The sequence below is a fragment of the Narcine bancroftii genome, chromosome 3 (assembly GCF_036971445.1).
Source record: "Narcine bancroftii isolate sNarBan1 chromosome 3, sNarBan1.hap1, whole genome shotgun sequence".
Lineage (NCBI taxonomy): Eukaryota > Metazoa > Chordata > Chondrichthyes > Torpediniformes > Narcinidae > Narcine > Narcine bancroftii.
This window is the reverse complement of record NC_091471.1, coordinates 235242527-235261930: the sequence shown is the minus strand read 5'-3', so window position 1 is coordinate 235261930 and position 19404 is coordinate 235242527. Positions and strand designations below refer to the sequence as shown.

At 53.4% G+C, this 19404-nt stretch overlaps 1 protein-coding gene across 1 annotated transcript in view; it reads left to right on the top strand.

Moving 5' to 3' along the window:
* LOC138756788 (putative RNA-binding protein Luc7-like 1) overlaps nt 1–5645 on the top strand; it is a 7364-nt gene extending 1719 nt beyond the window's left edge. Inside the window, exons 2-6 of the mRNA XM_069923176.1 lie at nt 2122–2327; nt 2600–2776; nt 3009–3124; nt 4300–4527; nt 5293–5645. Coding sequence (XP_069779277.1) covers nt 2122–2327; nt 2600–2776; nt 3009–3124; nt 4300–4527; nt 5293–5380 — 815 coding nt within the window. The 3' untranslated portion in view covers nt 5381–5645. The remainder of the gene's footprint in view (nt 1–2121; nt 2328–2599; nt 2777–3008; nt 3125–4299; nt 4528–5292) is intronic.
* The last annotated feature ends 13759 nt before the right edge of the window (nt 5646–19404 follow it).

The following is a 19404-nucleotide window of genomic DNA, read 5'->3' as shown; positions in this document are numbered from 1 at the left end:
TGCCAGTCCCCCCCCCTCCCCGGCCAGTCCCCCCCCTCTCCCGGCCAGTCCCCCCCCCTCCCCCGGCCAGTCCCCCCCCTCCCCGGCCAGTCCCCCCCCCTCCCCGGCCAGTCCCCCCCCTCCCCGGCCAGTTCCCCCCCCTCCCCCGGCCAGTTCCCCCCCCTCCCCGGCCAGTTTCCCCCCCCCCTCCCCGGCCAGTTTCCCCCCCCCCTCCCCGGCCAGTTTCCCCCCCCCCTCCCCGGCCAGTTCCCCCCCCTCCCCGGCCAGTTCCCCCCCCTCCCCGGCCAGTTCCCCCCCCTCCCCGGCCAGTTCCCCCCCCTCCCCGGCCAGTTCCCCCCCCCTCCCCGGCCAGTTCCCCCCCCCTCCCCGGCCAGTTCCCCCCCCTCCCCGGCCAGTTCCCCCCCCCTCCCCGGCCAGTTCCCCCCCCTCCCCGGCCAGTTCCCCCCCTCCCCGGCCAGTTCCCCCCCCCCCCTCCCCCGGCCAGTTCCCCCCCCCTCCCCGGCCAGTTCCCCCCCTCCCCGGCCAGTTCCCCCCCTCCCCGGCCAGTTCCCCCCCTCCCCGGCCAGTTCCCCCCCTCCCCGGCCAGTTCCCCCCCCCCTCCCCGGCCAGTTCCCTCCCCGCCAGTTCCCCCCCCTCCCCGGCCAGTTCCCCCCCCTCCCCGGCCAGTTCCCCCCCCCTCCCCGGCCAGTTTCCCCCCCCCCTCCCCGGCCAGTTTCCCCCCCCCCTCCCCGGCCAGTTTCCCCCCCCCTCCCCGGCCAGTTTCCCCCCCCCCTCCCCGGCCAGTTTCCCCCCCCCTCCCCGGCCAGTTTCCCCCCCCTCCCCGGCCAGTTCCCCCCCCCTCCCCGGCCAGTTCCCCCCCCTCCCCGGCCAGTTCCCCCCCCCCTCCCCGGCCAGTTTCCCCCCCCCTCCCCGGCCAGTTCCCCCCCCTCCCCGGCCAGTTCCCCCCCACTCCCCGGCCAGTTCCCCTCCACTCCCCGGCCAGTTCCCCCCCACACCCCGGCCAGTTCCCCCCCACTCCCCGGCCAGATCCCCCCCACTCCCCGGCCAGTTCCCCCCCACTCCCCGGCCAGTTCCCCCCCACTCCCCTGCCAGTTCCCCCCCCCTCCCCGGCCAGTCCCCCTCCCCGGCCAGTTCGCCCCCCTCCCCGGCCAGTTCGCCCCCCTCCCCGGCCAGTTCGCCCCCCTCCCCGGCCAGTTCCCCCCCTCCCCAGCCAGTTCCCCCCCTCCCCAGCCAGTTCCCCCCCCCTCCCCAGCCAGTTCCCCCCCCCCTCCCCAGCCAGTTCCCCCCCACTCCCCTGCCAGTTCCCCCCCCCTCCCCGGCCTGTTCCCCCCCCTCCCCGGCCTGTTCCCCCCCCTCCCCGGCCTGTTCCCCCCCCTCCCCGGCCAGTTCCCCCCCCCTCCCCGGCCAGTTCCCCCCCCTCCCCGGCCAGTTCCCCCCCCTCCCCGTCCAGTTCCCCCCCCTCCCCGGCCAGTTCCCCCCCCTCCCCGGCCAGTTCCCCCCCCCCCCCGGCCAGTCCCTCCCCCCCCCCCCCGGCCAGTTCCCCCCCCCTCCCCGGCCAGTTCCCCCCCTCCCCCGGCCAGTTCCCCCCCCTCCCCGGCCAGTTCCCCCCCCTCCCCGGCCAGTGTCCCCCCCCTCCCCGGCCAGTGTCCCCCCCTCCCCGGCCAGTGTCCCCCCCCCTCCCCGGCCAGTGTCCCCCCCCCTCCCCGGCCAGTGTCCCCCCCCTCCCCGGCCAGTGTCCCCCCCTCCCCGGCCAGTGTCCCCCCCCTCCCCGGCCAGTGTCCCCCCCCCTCCCCGGCCAGTGTCCCCCCCCTCCCCGGCCAGTGTCCCCCCCCTCCCCGGCCAGTGTCCCCCCCCTCCCCGGCCAGTGTCCCCCCCCTCCCCGGCCAGTGTCCCCCCCCCTCCCCGGCCAGTGTCCTCCCCCTCCCCGGCCAGTGTCCCCCCCCTCCCCGGCCAGTGTTCCCCCCCCCTCTCTGTCCCATCCCTCCCTCTCCCTCCTATCCTTCCATCCCTCTCCCTTTCTCCCATGCTTTCCCCTCTTGTTTCATTTCCCTTTCCCTATTTCTTCCCCAACACCTTCGCTGTGCATCCCACCTCTCTCCCTCTCCTAAACCCCTCCACCCCATCTTACATTCCCCCATCCCCCACCTTCCACTCCAGCCCTCAAGCTGCCTCGTGTGCCGCAGGTGGAGAAGGTGCAGATGTTGAACGAGGACATCGGGAAGCTGCTGGCCCGAGCCGAGGTCCTGGGCTCCAACGGCATCGTGTCCGAGTCGCAGAGAGTGCTGGAGGAGGTTGAGAGGCTGACACAGCTGAAGAGAGAGTCAGAGGTGAGGGTCACAGGGGGAGGGGCCTAGGTTGATCCCCTCTTTGACCCTTCCACCCCCTGGTCCGACCTGCTGACTCCCATTGACCCCACTGACTCCCGTGCCTCCCCCCTTCTGTCCTCAGTCTGAGCTCACACCTCTCCCTCATACCCTGGTCAGACCTTGCCCACCCCTGGTCCGACCCCAACCCTGGCCCGATGTCCTGCCCCGGGTTACTCCCCTGTGGCCAGTCTGTCCCACTCCCCTCCCTCAATCTCTCCCCTTGCCTCCCACAGCAGGAGTACCGGAACAACATCCCAACCTGCAGCCTGCAGCAACAGAAGCTGCGTGTGTGCGACGTGTGTGGGGCCTACCTGGGACTGCAGGAGAAGGACAAGCGACTGGCCGATCACTTCCGTGGGCGTCTGCACATGGGCTTCACCGAAATACGCAGCAAGCTGCAACAGATCCGGGTGAGTGGCTCATCCCAAACCGGAGCATCCACGCCTCCCCTGTCCGCCACTCCCCTAACCCCCGTCCGCACCTCGCCTCCACATTCCCCCTCACCCCCATCCCCCCACGACAGCATGGCGCTCCCTCAGTCCTAACTCTGTGGAGTGTGGACCTGATCACCAGAGGATCACTGACCTCAGGGAAGGTGGGTTTTTTTGGCGAAGCATTGGACACATTTCTCACTCCCCGCAGAAGACACTGGCTCAGAAACTCGGCCGGAGTGCCCCGGATCTCCCCCGGCAGAGAGATGACCGCAAATCAGAAAGGCGTGCATCCGAAAGGCGGACTGAGACCCCAGTACGGCCTAGGTATGTTCACCCCAGAGATGGTGGGTTTACACTGCAGAGGTGTAGACAGGAGGAGGAGATGGGTTGGGCCTTTGGTGGGGGGACCACCATGATCCCGAGATCATCGCCAAGGTATCATCACCACCACCCCCCTACCCTGCTCCCTCCTAATCTGTACCCTCCCCTTCTCCATGTCCCATGTGTCCCTATTCCCCCCCTCCCTGTCCAGTATCCTGGACAGTTCTGGAACACGCTGCCTACATTGTCCTGGTATTAACTGGTTGCACACAGACCCCTGCATGGGACTGACAGGGTCTGAGGGAGCAGACAGAGTGGCTGAGAATGGAAACTGCAGGCGTTTACAAACTGGGGTTGTTTGGTACTTGTAGCGGGCCCCTGCAGCATCTTAATGCACTGAACCCTATATTGCCCCATCGAACGGCAATCGGCCAATTTAACGGCGGTTACGTATCAGGAACTTGCTGCAATTCCGGAAGCCCAGCTGGGAATCCCATTCCCTATGTTGGTCTGCAAAAGCTTTGGCCAGGGGAGGGGCGTGGAGTCGGGGCTGGGGGAGTGGTGCGAAACAGGGGGAGGGACATGGAGTCGGAGCAAGGGAGGGGTGCAGAGTCGTGGTCCAGAAGGGGTGCAGAGTTGGGGCTGGGAAGTGGCGCGGAGTCGGGGCCAGGGGAGGGGTGGGATTATGGGTAAGGAAGATGGCCATTGCACTCAAGTGCTGCAATCATTTTCTACATCCGCAGCCATCGATCTCTGACAGATTGAGCAGCAGCAGCTATATGGTACAACAACATGGGTTAACAATCCACCACCGAGTGGGTTTGCCAACCTGTGCAGTTTTTGAAAAAATTGTACCCATCAATTGGCAGGTTAAACTCATGTCGCAATCCAATTTGTAAACCCCTAGTGGTGACAATTTTGTTTCCATTTATCACTCTGCCCCATCTCCCTGCCTCTCCCCCATCTCCCTGCCTCTCCCCCATCTCCCTGCCTCTCCCCCACCTCCCTGCCTCTCCCCCACCTCCCTGCCTCTCCCCCACCTCCCTGCCTCTCCCCCACCTCCCTGCCTCTCCCCCACCTCCCTGCCTCTCCCCCACCTCCCTGCCTCTCCCCCACCTCCCTGCCTCTCCCCCACCTCCCTGCCTCTCCCCCATCTCCCTGCCTCTCCCCCTTGTCAGGAATGTGAAGAGGAACCCCGCACTGTCTCAAGAGATGAAGTGGCCCTGCGCCCCAAGGTTTCGGGAGCACCGCGAGAGACCTTTCTACCAGCGCCCCACCCCCTCCGTTCCCCTACCTCCTCCACCGCCCTACGACCGGCCCTGGACCCGTTATTGTGAACCACAGCACCTGTTGTTCCGCAGCCGAGAGCCGTTGCCACCCTTCGATCCCTACGAGATGTTCGACAGGTAAGGTGGGGGCAGGAGGATGAGGGACGGGGTGACTCTGGGACAGAGGGATGGACAAAGACTGGTCAGTGACCAAATATCTCCCTGAGTGGGATGGAGAGACCCCGGTCAGTGTATAGATATCTCCATGAGAGAGAGGAACGGTGAGACCCCTGTCAGTGCATAGATATCCCCCTGTGAGAGAGGGATGGAAAGACCCTGGTCAGCGTACAGATATCCCTCTGAGAGATGTGGATGGAGGGACTCTGGTCAATGTACAGATATACCCGAGAGAGAGGGACGGAGAGAACCCAGTCAGTGAGCAGATATCCCCCTGTGAGCAAGGGGTGGAAGGACCCTGGTCAGCATACAGATATCCTTCAAAGAGATGGGGACGGAGGGACCCCGGTCAGTGTACAGATATCCCCCTGGGAGAGAGGGACGGAGAGACCCCAGTCAGTGTACAGATATCCGCCTGAGATAGAGGGACAGGGTGACCCAGGTCAGTGTACTTATATCCCCCTGAGAGAGAGGGATGGAGAGAGTCCGGTCAGTGTGCAGATATCCCCCTGAGAGAGAGGGGTGGAGACCCCGAGGGAGACAGACGGAGAGCCAGGGTCTGTACAGATATTCCCCTGAGAGAGAGGGATGGGGAGACCATGGTCAGTGTACAGATATCCCCCTGAGGGAGAGGGACGGAGAGACCCCGGTCAGTGTTCACATACCCTGAGAAAGGGGGGCTCTGGGGTGAGGACCGTCTGACCCACCTCCCCTCTGTCGTGGCAGGAGTTTCCGGAGACACCAGCTGATCGACGATCGGTGGGAGAGACTGGGTCGTGGTGGCCCTCCGTTTGGGATGCACCCTGCTTTCTAGTGTTGTGTCACCTTCATTACCTTTCCCCTGAACTGTGTTGCCCCCTCACTCCTCCCCATTCCTACTCGCTCCTACCCGTCCCACCCCCCCTGCTCCTCCCTGTCCCCCTTTCCTCCCAGTCAACCCACTCCTCCCCCATTTCCCTTCCCTTGTTCCCCCACGCTCCTCCCAATTCCCCTTCATTCTTATCCCACCCCCTTGCTTTGTATAAAATACTTGTGGGTTTTTTTCTGAGGAATAAAATATTGATTTTTTTTTAAAGAAATTGGCTGTGAACGTCCTGATGTAATTGTTCATGCTGCTCACCCAAAACATCCTCGATAACCCCCTCCAATTCATGTCCTTGAGGCCAGACTAATCTCCGTATCCCGAACCGGGAGCACCGTGCACAGTTCCCTTCTCGGAATCCCACACCGGGCCACGGTGCACAGTTCCCCTCTTCGGGAGTACCATGCACAGTTACTGACTCCGTACCCCATACTAGGAGCACCGTGCACTGGTCCCGTCTCCGTATCCCACACCGGGAGAACTGTGCACTGGTCCTGTCTCCGTATCCCTCACCACAGGCTGTACATAGTTTCCCTCTTCGGGAGAATCGTGTACAGTTCCCGACTCCTTATCCCACACTGGGAGCAATATGCACAGTTCCCAACTCTGCACCCTGCACCAGGACCACCGTGCTTAGTTCCCGTCTTCGAATCCCACACCAGGAGTACCATGTACAGTTCCTGCTCTCCGTATGCCCCACTGGGAACACTGTGCACAATTCCCAGTCTCTGTAACCCACACCGGCATCACCGTGCACAGTTCCTGTCTCCGTATCGCACACCGGGAGCACCATGCTCAGATACCTACTCCGTACCCCACACTAGGAGCAACGTGCACAGTTCCCATCTCTGTATCTCACACCAGGAGCACCATGCATGGTTCCCGACTCAGTATCCCACGCATAGAGCATTATGCTTACAACCCGTCTCCATAATCCCACACCAAGTGCACCGTGCACAGTTCCCATCTCTGATTCCCACACGGGGAGCACCGCGCACAGTTCCTGACTCCGTATCCCACACTGGGAGCACTGTGTACAGTTCCCGTCTCGGTATCCCACACCGGGAATACCATGCACAGTTACTTTCGTACTATCCAACACCGGGCACACCGTGCACAGTTCACGCCTCCATATACCACAACGGGGCACTGTGTACAGATTCCCTCTTTGGGAGTACCGTTGCAATATCCCACATCTGGATCACTGTGCTTAGTTCCCGTATCCGTATCCCTCACCGCGAAACTGTACACCGTTCCCCTCATCGGGAGCACATTGCACAGTTCCCAACCCCTTACCACACACCAGGAGCACCGTGCACAGTTCCTGACTCTACCCACACTGTGAGCACTGCACAATTACCAAATCTGTACCCTATACTAGAAGCACCGTGTACAGTTCCTGTCTGTATCGCACACCGGGAGTACCGTGCACAGTTCCTGTCTCCGTATCCCTCACCGTGGTACCGTACACGGTTCCCCTCCGGGAGCACTATGCAGAGCTCCCGACCACTTATCCCAGTTCCCATCTCGGTATCCTATACCAAGGCACTGTGCACATTTCTCCTCTACAGGAGTAGCATGCACAGTTATCGTCACCATATCCAACACTGGGAGCACCATGTACAATTCCTGGTCTCCGAATGCCCCACTGGGAGCACCATGTACAACTGTATCCATACCCAACACCGGGGGTTGGCACGCAGAGTTCAAGTCTCCATATCCCTCACCGGGTGCACCGTGCACAATTCCTGTCTCCTTATCCCACACTGGGAGCACCATGCTTTGTTCCCGTCTTCAAATCCCACACCGGGAGCACCATGTACATTTCCTGGCCTCCGTATGCCCCACTGGGAGCACCATGCACGGTTCCCAGTCTTCGTAACCGCACCGGGAGTACCGTACACAGTTCCCATCGGTATCCCACACTGGGGGTACCATGCAGAGTTCAAGTCTCCATATCCCTCACCAGGTGCACCGTGTACAGTTACCAGTCTCTGTATCCCACACCAGGAGCAACATGAGCAGTTCCTGTCTCCGAAACCCACACTGGGAGCATCATGTACAATTAATGGTCTCCGTATACCTCACCAGAAGCATCGTGCACAGTTCCCCTCTCCGCACCCCACACCAGGAGCACTGTGCACAGTTACCGACAGTTACTGACTCCATACCCCATACCGGGAGCACTGTGTAAAGTTCCCGTCTCCGTATCCCACACCGGGAGCACCGTGCACTGGTCCTGTCTCCGTATCCCTCACCACGGACTGTACACAGTTCCCCTCTTTGGGAGAATCGTGTACAGTTCCCAACTCCTTATCCCACACTGGGAGCACCATGCACAGTTCCCAACTCTGCACCCTGCACCAGGACCACCGTGCTTAGTTCCCATCTTCGAATCCCACACCAGGAGTACCATGTACAGTTCCTGCTCTCCGTATTCCCCACTGGGAACACTGCACAATTCCCAGTCTCTGTAAACCACACCGGGATCACCATGCACAGTTCCCATCTCCGAAACCCACACTGGGAGCAAGCAGCATGTACAATTACTGGTCTCCATGTACCTCACCGGAAGCATTGTGCACAGTTCCCGTCTCTGTACCCCACACTGGGAGCACTGGGCTTTGTTCCCATCTTCTAATCCCACACCGGGAGCACCATGTACATTTCCTGGCCTCGGTATGCCCCACCGGGAGTACCATGCACAGTTCCCTGTCTAGGTATCTCACACCAGGAGTATCGTGCACAGTTTCCGTCGCTGTATCCCACTCGTAGAGCACCGTGCTTACATTCCATCTTCGAATCCCACACTGGGTGCACCATGTACAGTTCTTGGTCTCCATATGGCCCACTGGGAGCACCGCTGTGCACAGTTCCCAGTCCCTGTAACCCACACCAGGAGCACTGTGTACAATACCCATCTCAGTATCCTACACCGGGAGCACTGTGCACAGCTCCCGGTCTCCATATCACACACCAGGAGAAGCGTGCCCAGTACCTGTCTTGGTATCCCACACTGGGAGCACCATGTACTGTTCCCTGTCTCCTTAACCCACACCGGGAGCACCGAGCAGAGTTGTCATCTTAGTATACCACACTGGTTTTGAGTTTTGTGTGCCCGATGGAGATGTGGGGGGGCTGGTAGTCATGGTGGGGAGCTGGCTGATGGAGGACCTCAGTTTTCTTCAGGCTGACTTCCAGGCCAAACATTTTGGCAGTTTCCGCAAAGCAGGACGTCAAGCGCTGAAGAGCTGGCTCTGAATGGGCAACTAAAGCGGCATCATCTGCAAAGAGTAGTTCACGGACAAGTTTCTCTTGTGTCTTGGTGTGAGCTTGCAGGCGCCTCAGATTGAAGAGACTGCCATCCGTGCGGTACCGGATGTAAACAGCGTCTTCATTGTTGGGGTCTTTCATGGCTTGGTTCAGCATCATGCTGAAGAAGATTGAAAAGAGGGTTGGTGCGAGAACACAGCCTTGCTTCACGCCATTGTTAATGGAGAAGGGTTCAGAGAGCTCATTGCTGTATCTGACCCGACCTTGTTGGTTTTCGTGCAGTTGGATAATCATGTTGAGGAACTTTGGGGGACATCCGATGCGCTCTAGTATTTGCCAAAGCCCTTTCCTGCTCACGGTGTCGAAGGCTTTGGTGAGGTCAACAAAGGTGATGTAGAGTCCTTTGTTTTGTTCTCTGCACTTTTCTTGGAGCTGTCTGAGGGCAAAGACCATGTCAGTGGTTCCTCTGTTTGCGCGAAAGCCGCACTGTGATTCTGGGAGAATATTCTCAGCGACACTAGGTATTATTCTATTTAGTATACTTATTCTATTTATTCTATTTAGTATATTTAGTCAACCAGTTTACCTATCTCGGCTGCACCATTTCATCAGATGCAAGGATCGACAATGAGATAGACAACAGACTCGCCAAGGCAAATAGCGCCTTTGGAAGACTACACAAAAGAGTCTGGAAAAACAACCAACTGAAAAACCTCACAAAGATAAGCGTATACAGAGCCGTTGTCATACCCACACTCCTGTTCGGCTCCGAATCATGGGTCCTCTACCGGCACCACCTACGGCTCCTAGAACGCTTCCACCAGCGTTGTCTCCGCTCCATCCTCAACATCCATTGGAGCGCTCACACCCCTAACGTCGAGGTACTCGAGATGGCAGAGGTCGACAGCATCGAGTCCACGCTGCTGAAGATCCAGCTGCGCTGGATGGGTCACGTCTCCAGAATGGAGGACCATCGCCTTCCCAAGATCGTATTATATGGCGAGCTCTCCACTGGCCACCGTGACAGAGGTGCACCAAAGAAAAGGTACAAGGACTGCCTAAAGAAATCTCTTGGTGCCTGCCACATTGACCACCGCCAGTGGGCTGATAACGCCTCAAACCGTGCATCTTGGCGCCTCACAGTTTGGCGGGCAGCAGCCTCCTTTGAAGAAGACCGCAGAGCCCACCTCACTGACAAAAGGCAAAGGAGGAAAAACCCAACCCCAACCAACCAATTTTCCCTTGCAACCGCTGCAATCGTGTCTGCCTGTCCCGCATCGGACTGGTCAGCCACAAACGAGCCTGCAGCTGACGTGGACTTTTTTACCCCCTCCATAAATCTTCGTCCGCGAAGCCAAGCCAAAGATACCACACTGGTAGCACTGTGCATAGTTCCCATCTCTGTACCCAACATCGGGAGCACCAGGTACTGTTCCTGTCTCCGTCTCCCACTAGGGAGCACCATGTACATTTCCTGGTCACCTTATGCCCCACTGGGAGCACCGGGTGCAGTTCCCAGTCTCCATAACCCACACCCAAAGCACCGTGCATAGTTCCTGTTTTTGAATCCCACACCGGGAGCATCGTACAGATTTCCCGTCTCGATATCCCACACGGGGAGCACTGTGCACAATTCCCATCTCGGTATACCCCACCGGGAGCACTGGGCACACTTCCCGACTCCCTGTCCCACATCAGAAGTACCGTGCATAGATCCTGTCTCCGTATCCAACATTGTGAGCACCTTGCATATTTTGCGTTTTGGAATCCCACACCTGGAGGACTGTGCACAGTTCCCGTCACTGTATCCCACACCGAAGGCACCGTGTACAGTTCCTATCTCCGTATCCCACACCGGGGCACCGTACAATGATCGCCTCTTCAGGAGCACCATGTATAGTTCCCATCTCCATATCCACATCGGGAGCACCTTGCACATTTACCGGTCTCCTTATATTACACTGGGAGCACCATGCACAGATCCCTTCTCGGTATACTGCACCGGGTGCACCGTGCACAGTTCCCTTCTCAGTATCCCACACCAAGAGCACCGTGCTCAGTTCCCGACTCCGTATCCCACCCTGGGAGCACCGTGCACAGTTTGCTTATCGGTATTGCACACTGGGGCACTGAGCACAGTTCCCCTCTTCGGGAGTACCATGCACAGTTACCGTCGCCGTATCGCACACAGGGAGCACCATGCTTAGTTCCCATCTTTGAATCCCACAGTGGGAGTACAATGTATATTTCCTGGTTTCTGTATGCCCCACCGGGAGTACCATGCACTATTCCTGGTCTCTGTCTCCCCACCGGGAGCATCATGGACAGTTCCCATCTAGTTAGACCTCACCGGGAGCACCGGACACACTTCCTGACTACATGCACCACACCGGAAATAACGTGCACAGATCTCATCACCGTATCCAACATTGGGAGCACCTTGCAAATTTCGGGTCTTGGAATCCCACACCTGGAGGACCACGCACAGTTCCCATCTCAGTATCCCGCACCAGGGCACTGTGCACATTTCTCCTCTACAGGAGTAGCATGCACAGTTACCGTCGCCATATCGAACAATCGGAGCACCATGTACAATTCCTGGTCTCTGTATACCCCACTGGGAGCACCGTTCACATTTCCCGTCTCCTTATCCCACACCGGATGGACTGTGCACAATTCCTGTCTCCGTATCGCACACTGGGAGCACTGTGTACAGTTCCCATCTCCGTATCCCTCACCGGGATACCGTGCACTGTTCCCCTCTTCGGGAGCACCATGCATAGTTCCCCTCTTTGAATCCCATACCTGCACCACCGTAAACAGTTCCCTTCCTGGTATCACACACCGGGTGCACCGTGCACTGTTCCTGACCTCTGTATCCCCCATCAGGAGCATCATACATAATGCCCATCTTGGTCTACCCCAACGGGAGCACGAGGCACAGTTCCCAACTCCCTGCCCCACACCGGGAGAACCGTGCACAGATCCCATTTCTATATCCAACATTTGGGGCACCTTACATATTTCGCGTCTTGCAATCCCAAATCCGGAGTACCGTGCACAGTTCCCAACTCCGTATTCCACATCGAGACACCTTGCACCAATCACCTCTTTGGGAACACCATGCATAGTTCCCATCTCCGTATCCAACACCAGGAGCATCATGCATAGTTTCTGTTTTGGAACCCCTCACCGGGAGCATCGTACAGGTTTCCTGTCTCAGTACCCTACAAGGAGATTAGCGTGCACAGTTATCGGTCATCGTATGCCACATCAGGAGCACCATGCACAGATCTTGTCTCGGTATCCCACACCGGGAGCACCGTGTAAACTTCCCGTCTTGATATCCCACACCAGGGGTACCATGCAGAGTTCAAGTCTCTGTATCCCTCACTGGGTGCACCGTGTACAGTTACCGGTCTCTGTATCCCACACCAGGAACACCATGCACAGTTTCCGTCTCCGTATCCCACACGGGGAGCATCATGTGCAATTCCTGGTCTCCGTGTGCCTCACCGGGAGCATCATGCACAGTTCCCCTCTCCGTACCCTACACCGGGAGCACCGTGCTTTGTCCCCGTCTTTGAAACCCACACCGGGAGCACATGTACATATCCTGGCCTCCGTATGCCCCACTGGGACTACCGTGCACAGTTTCCTGTCTAGGTATCTCCCACCGGGAGTACCGTGCACAGTTCCCATCTCCATATCCCACACCGGGGCACTGTGCACATTTCCCCTCTTCGGGAGTACAGTGCACATTTTCCGTCTACGAATCCCACACCTGGAGCACCATGTACATTTCCTGGTCTCCGTAGCCCCACTGGGAGCACTGTGCAACAATTCCCAGACTCTGTAACCCAAAGCAGAAGCTGCATGCACCGTGTACCGTTCACCTCTTCGGGAGCACCATGCATAGTTCCCCTCTTTGAATCCAATACCGGCAGCACCGTTAACAATTCCCTTCTTGGAATCACACACTGGGAGTACCGTGCACTGTTCCTGGTCTCTGTATCCCCCACCAGGAGCATCGTGCACAGTTCCCATCTTGATAGACCGCAACAGGCACACTTCCTGACGACCTGCCCCACACCAGGAATGCAGTGCACAGATCCCGTCTCCGTATCCAACATTGGGAGCATCTTGCACATTTCGCATCTTGGAATCCCACATCGAGAGCACCGTGCACAGTTCCTGACTCCGTATCACACTGGGAGCACCGTGCACAGTTCCCCTCTTCGGGAGTATCATGCACAGTTCCCGGCTCCATTACTCTCTTCGGGAGCACCGTGCATAGTTCCCCTCTTTGAATCCCATACCAGCAGCACCGTGAACAATTCCCATCTGGTATAACCCACCGGGAGCATTGGGCACAGTTCCCAATTCTTTGTCCCACATCGGAAGTACCGTGCACAGATCCTGTTTCTGTATCCAACATTGGGAGCACCTTGCATAGTTTGTGTCTTGGAATCCCTCACCGGCACACCGTGCACAGTTCACATCTCCACATCCCACACCAGGGCACCATGCACAGTTCCACTCTTACCGTCCACCATTACCGTCAACGTAACCCCCACCGGGAGCACCATGCATAGATCCCATCTCTGTATCGTACACCAGGAGCACCCTGCACAGTACCCATCATGGTAACCCACACCAGGAGAACAGTGCACATTTCCCGGTCTTGTTATATCACACTGGGAGCTCCGTGCACAGTTCCCAACTCTGCACTCCACCTTAGCAGCACCGTACACAGATCCCATCTCGGTATTCCACACTGGGTGTACCGTGCACAATTCCCTTCTCAGTATCCCACACTGGGGCACTGTGCACAGTTCCCCTCTTCGAATCCCATACCGGGAGCACCATGTACATTTCCTGGTCACCGTATGCCCCACTGGGAGCACCGGACACAGTTCTCATTCTCCGTAACCCACACCCAAAGCACCATGCACAATTCCCTGTCTCAGTACCTCACACCAGGTGTACCATGCACAGTTCCCATCTTCGTATCCCACACCGGAGCAATGTGCACCATTCCCCTCTTTGGGAGCACCGTGCATAGTTCCCGTCTTTGAATCCCATACCAGCAGCACCGTGAACATTTCCCTTCTTGGTATCACACACCGGGAATACTGTGCACTGTTCCTTGTCTCACTATCCCACACCGGGTCACTGTGCATAGTTCTTCGCTTTGTGAATACTATGCATGTTTACCATCGCCGTATCCCACACAGTGAGCACCGTGCACAGTTCCTGTCTTCGAATACCACACCGGGAGCAACATATACATTTCCTGGTCTCTGTCTGCCCCACTGGGAGCACTATGCACAGTTTCCATCTCCGTATCCCACTCCGGGGCACCGTGCACCGTTCCACTCTTCACGAGAACCTTGTATAGTTCCCCTCTTTGAATCCAATACCGGCAGCACCATGAACAGTTCCCTTCTTGGTATCACACACCGGAAGTACCGTGCACTGTTCCTGGTCTCTATATCCCCCACCGGGAGCATCGTCCACAATTCCCTTCTCAGTATACCCCAACGGGAGCAGCGGGCACACTTCCTGACTCCCTGCCCCACACCGGGAGTACCGTGCACAGATCCCGTATTCATATCCAACACTGGGAACACCTTGCATATTTCGCGTCTTGGAATCCCACACCTGGAGGTCTGTTCACAGTTCCTTTCACTGCATCCCATAATGAGTGAGCACCGTGCACAGTTCCCCTCTCGGTATCCCACACCTGGAGCATCATGCACAGTTTACAACATCGCATCCCGCACCATGTACATTTCCTGGTCACCGTATGCCCCACTGGGAGCACCGGACACTGTTCTCATTCTCTGTGACCCACACCCGAAGCACCGTGCACAGTTCCCTGTCTCAGTACCTCACACTGGGTGTACCATGCACAGTTCCCATCTCCGTATCCCACACCGGGGCACCGTGCACCATTCCCCTCTTCGGGAGCACCATGCATAGTTCCCCTCTTTGAATCCCATACTGGCAGCACCATGAACAGTTCCCTTCTTGGTATCACACACCGGGAGTACCATGCATTGTTCCTGGTCTCTTGTATCCCCCACAAGGAGCATTGTGCACAATTCCAGTCTCGGTATACCCCAACAGGAGCACCGGGCACACTTCCCGACTCCCTGCCCCACGCCGGGAGTACCATACACAGATCCCATCTTCGTATCCAACATTGGGAGCACCATACATGCAATCCCATACTGAGAGCACCGTGCACAGTTCCTGACTCCGTATCCCATACTAGGTGCATCTTCCACAGTTCCCCTCTTCAGGACTACCATGCACAGTTACTGTCGCCATATCCTACACCAGGAGCACCATGCTTAGTTCCCGTCTTCGAATCCCATACCGGGAGCACCATGTACATTTCCTGGTCACCGTATGCCCCACTGGGAGCATCGGACATAGTTCTCATTCTCCATAACCCACACCCAAAGCACCGTGGACAGTTCCCTGTCTCAGTACCTCACAATGGTGTACAGTTCACAGTTCCCGTCTCATCCCACTCCGGTGCACCATGCACTGTTCCCCTCTTTGGGAGCACCGTGCATAGCTCCCCTCTATGAATCCCATACTGGCAGCGCCATGAAAATTTCCCTTCTTGGTATCACACACCGGGAGTACCATGCACAGTTTCAGTTTCCTTATCCCACACCGAGAGCACCTAGCTCACTTCCCATCTCCATGTTCCACACAGGGAGCACCGTGCACAGTTCCCGTCTCCATACCCCACACCGGGAGCACCGTGCACAGTTCGTACTCTCTGCATCCCACACCTGGGAGCACCATATACAGTTCCCATCTCAGTATCCCACACCGGGAGCACCAGGATTCCATATACCCCACTGGATGCACTGTACACAGTTCCCCTCTCCGTACCCCAAACCTGGAGCATGGTGCACAGTTCCAGTCCCCATATCTCACACCGGTTGCATTTTTCATAGTTGCTGTGAGAGCCATGGACAGTTCCCATATCCTTACCCACACCGGGAGCACTGTGCATAGTTTCCACCTCCTTATCCAACACTGGGTTCACCGTGCATAGTTCCCATCTTTGAATCCCACAATGGGAGTACCGTGCGCTGTTCCCATCTCAGTACCCCACACCTGGAGCACTGTGCACAGTTCCCGTCTCTGTTTCACACACCGGGAGCACAGTACACAGTTCCCGTCTCCTTCTCCCACACCGGGAGCAGCATGCAGTTTTTTTTGTTTTTTTTAAAATTTTTTATTTTTCACACTATAAACCACATTGATCAAGATACACACATTTTCCTTTTCAAATATATACAGTGTCGTTTTCTCCCCCCCCCTCCCTCTTCCCATCCCACCCTCCCTACCTCCCCTCCCATTCATTTAAAGTTCAGAATCTAAGATACATTAAACCCATCAAACAATGTTGTCACTCAATAAAAATAAACAAGAAATTCCACTGAGTCAATTCTTTTCATTCTCTTCTCCTTCTGTCATTTTAGGTGGTAGATGTCCCCGGTAGGTTTTCTCTATTATGTTTCATGTATGGCTCCCATATTTGTTCAATTATTGTAATATTATTTCTTAAATTATATGTTATTTTTTCTAATGGAATACATTTATTCATTTCTATATACCATTGTTGTCTTCTCAAGTTATCTTCTAATTGCCAGGCTGACATAATACATTTTTTTGCTACAGCTAGGGCTATCCTAACAAATCTTTTTTGTGCACCATCCAAATCAAGTCCAAATTCTTTGTTTTTTTATGTTACTTAGGAGGAAGATCTCTGGATTTTTTGGTATATTGCTTTTTGTGATTTTATTTAATATCTGGTTTAGATCTACCCAAAATTTTTTCACTTTCTCACATGTCCAGATTGCATGAATTGTTTTTCCCATTTCCTTTTTACAGCGAAAACATCTGTCAGATACTGTTGGGTCCCATTTATTTAACTTTTGAGGTGTAATATATAGCCTGTGTATCCAGTTATATTGTATCATACGTAACCTCGTATTTATTGTATTTCTCATAGTTCCTGAGCATAACTTTTCCCATCTTTCCTTCTTTATCTTTATGTTTAGATCTTGTTCCCATTTTTGTTTAGTTTTACCATTGGTTTCCTCATTCTCCTTTCTTGTAGTTTAATATACATGTTTGTTATAAATTTTTTGATTATCATTGTGTCTGTAATCACATATTCAAAATTACTTCCCTCTGGTAACCTCAGACTGCTTCCCAATTTGTCCTTCAAGTAGGATTTCAGTTGGTAGTATGGCAACACTGTATCGTGAGTTATATTATATTTATCTTTCATTTGTTCAAAAGATAATAATTTATTTCCTGAAAAGCAATTTTCTATTCTTTTGATCCCTTTTTTCTCCCATTCTCAAAAGGAAAGGTTATCTATTGTAAAAGGGATTAACTGATTTTGTGTCAGTATTAGTTTTGCTAGTTGGTAATTTGTTTTATTCCTTTCTACATGAATCTTCTTCCAAATATTGAGCAGATGATGTAATACTGAAGAATTCCTACGTTGTACCAATTTTTCATCCCATTTATATAATATGAGTTCAGGTATCTTTTCCCCTATTTTATCTAGTTCTAATCTAGTCCAATCTGGCTTTTCCCTTGTTTGGTAAAAATCTGATAGGTATCTTAATTGTGCGGCTCTATAATAATTTTTAAAGTTTGGCAGTTGTAAGCCTCCTTGTTTATACCATTCTGTTAATTTATCTAGTGCTATCCTCGGTTTCCCCCCTTTCCATAAAAATTTCATTATTATTTTCTTTAACTCCTTGAAGAATTTCAATGCCTGAAATAGGTATTGTATCCATGGGAAAATGTTCATTTTAATACAGTTTATCCTTCCTATTAGTGTTAGTGGTAAGTCTTTCCAATGCTCTAAGTCGTCCTGTAATTTTTTCATTAGTGGATAATAATTGAGTTTATATAGATGGCCGAGGTTTTTATTTATTTATATACCTAGGTATCTTATTGCTTGCATTTGCCATCTGAATGATGATTCTTTCTTAAATTTTGAGAAATCCGCATTATTCATTGGCATTGCTTCACTTTTATTTGCGTTAATCTTGTATCCCGACACTTCTCCATATTCCTTCAATTTCTTATGTAATTCTTTTATTGATATTTCTGGTTCTGTTAAGTATACTATAACGTCATCTGTAAATAAACTGATTTTATATTCCTTGTCTTTTATTTTTATCCCTTTTATTTTATTTTCTGTTCTTATCAGTTCTGCTATTGGTTCTATGGCTAACATGAACAATAAGGGCGATAGTGGGCATCCCTGCCTTGTTGATCTGCTTAAGTTAAATTGTTTTGATATATATACATTTACTGTCACTTTCGCCAAAGGCCCCTTATATAATGCTTTAATCCAATTAATATATTTCTCTGGTAAGCTGAAGTTTTGTAGTACTTTCAATAAATAATTCCATTCTACTCTATCAAAGGCCTTCTCTGCGTCTAAAGCAACCGCTACTATTGGAGCTTTATTTCCTTCTACTGCATGAATTAAGTTAATAAATTTACAAATATTATCTGTTCTTCGTTTTTTTTAATAAATCCAGCTTGGTCTAGATTTCCTATTTTTGGTACATAGTCGGCTAATCTGTTTGCTAATAGTTTAGCTATTATCTTATAATCTGTGTTGAGTAAAGATATTGGTCTATATGATGCTGGTGTGAGTGGATCTTTCCCTGTCTTTGGTATTACTGTAATTATTCCTGCTTTGCATGAATCTAGTAAGCTTTGTGTTTTATCAATCTGGTTGATTACTTCCAGGAGGGGAGGAATTAATAAATCTCTAAATGTTTTATAGAATTCTATTGGGAATCCATCCTCTCCTGTTTTATTATTCGGTAGTTTTTTTATTATCTCTTGTATTTCTACTATTTCAAATGGTTCTGTTAATTTATTTTGTTCCTCTATATGTAATTTCAGTAGTTCAATTTTAGTTAAAAATTCATCTATTTTGTCTTCGTTCCCTTCGTTTTCAGTTTGGTATAATTGTTCGTAGAAATCTCTGAAGTTTTCATTAATCTCCGTTGGATTATATGTGATTTGTTTGTCTTTTTTCCTTGATGCCAATACCATTCTCTTAGTTTGTTCTGTCTTAAGCTGCCATGCTAGAATTTTATGCTTTTTTTCTCCTAGTTCATAATATTTCTGTTTTGTCGTCATTATGTTCTTCTCCACCTTATATGTTTGTAGTGTTTCATATTTTATTTTTTTATCTGCCAATTCTCTTTTTAGTTGTGTCTTCCTTCATTGCTAATTCTTTTTCTATATTTGTTATTTCCCTTTCCAACTGCCCTGTTTCCTGATTGTAGTCCTTCTTCATCTTAGTTACATAACTTATTATTTGCCCTCTGATGAACGCTTTCATTGCGTCCCATAGTATAAACTTATCTTTCACTGATTCCGTATTTATTTCAAAGTACATTTTAATTTGTCTTTCAATGAATTCTCTAAAATCCTGCCTTTTAAGTAGCATGAAGTTTAATCTCCATCTATACATTCTTGGAGGGATGTCCTCTAACTCTATTGTCAATATCAGGGGTGAGTGGTCTGATAATATTCTAGCTTTATATTCTGTTTTTCTAACTCTGTCTTGCATGCGAGTTGATAACAGGAATAGGTCTATTCTTGAGTATGTTTTATGTCTACCC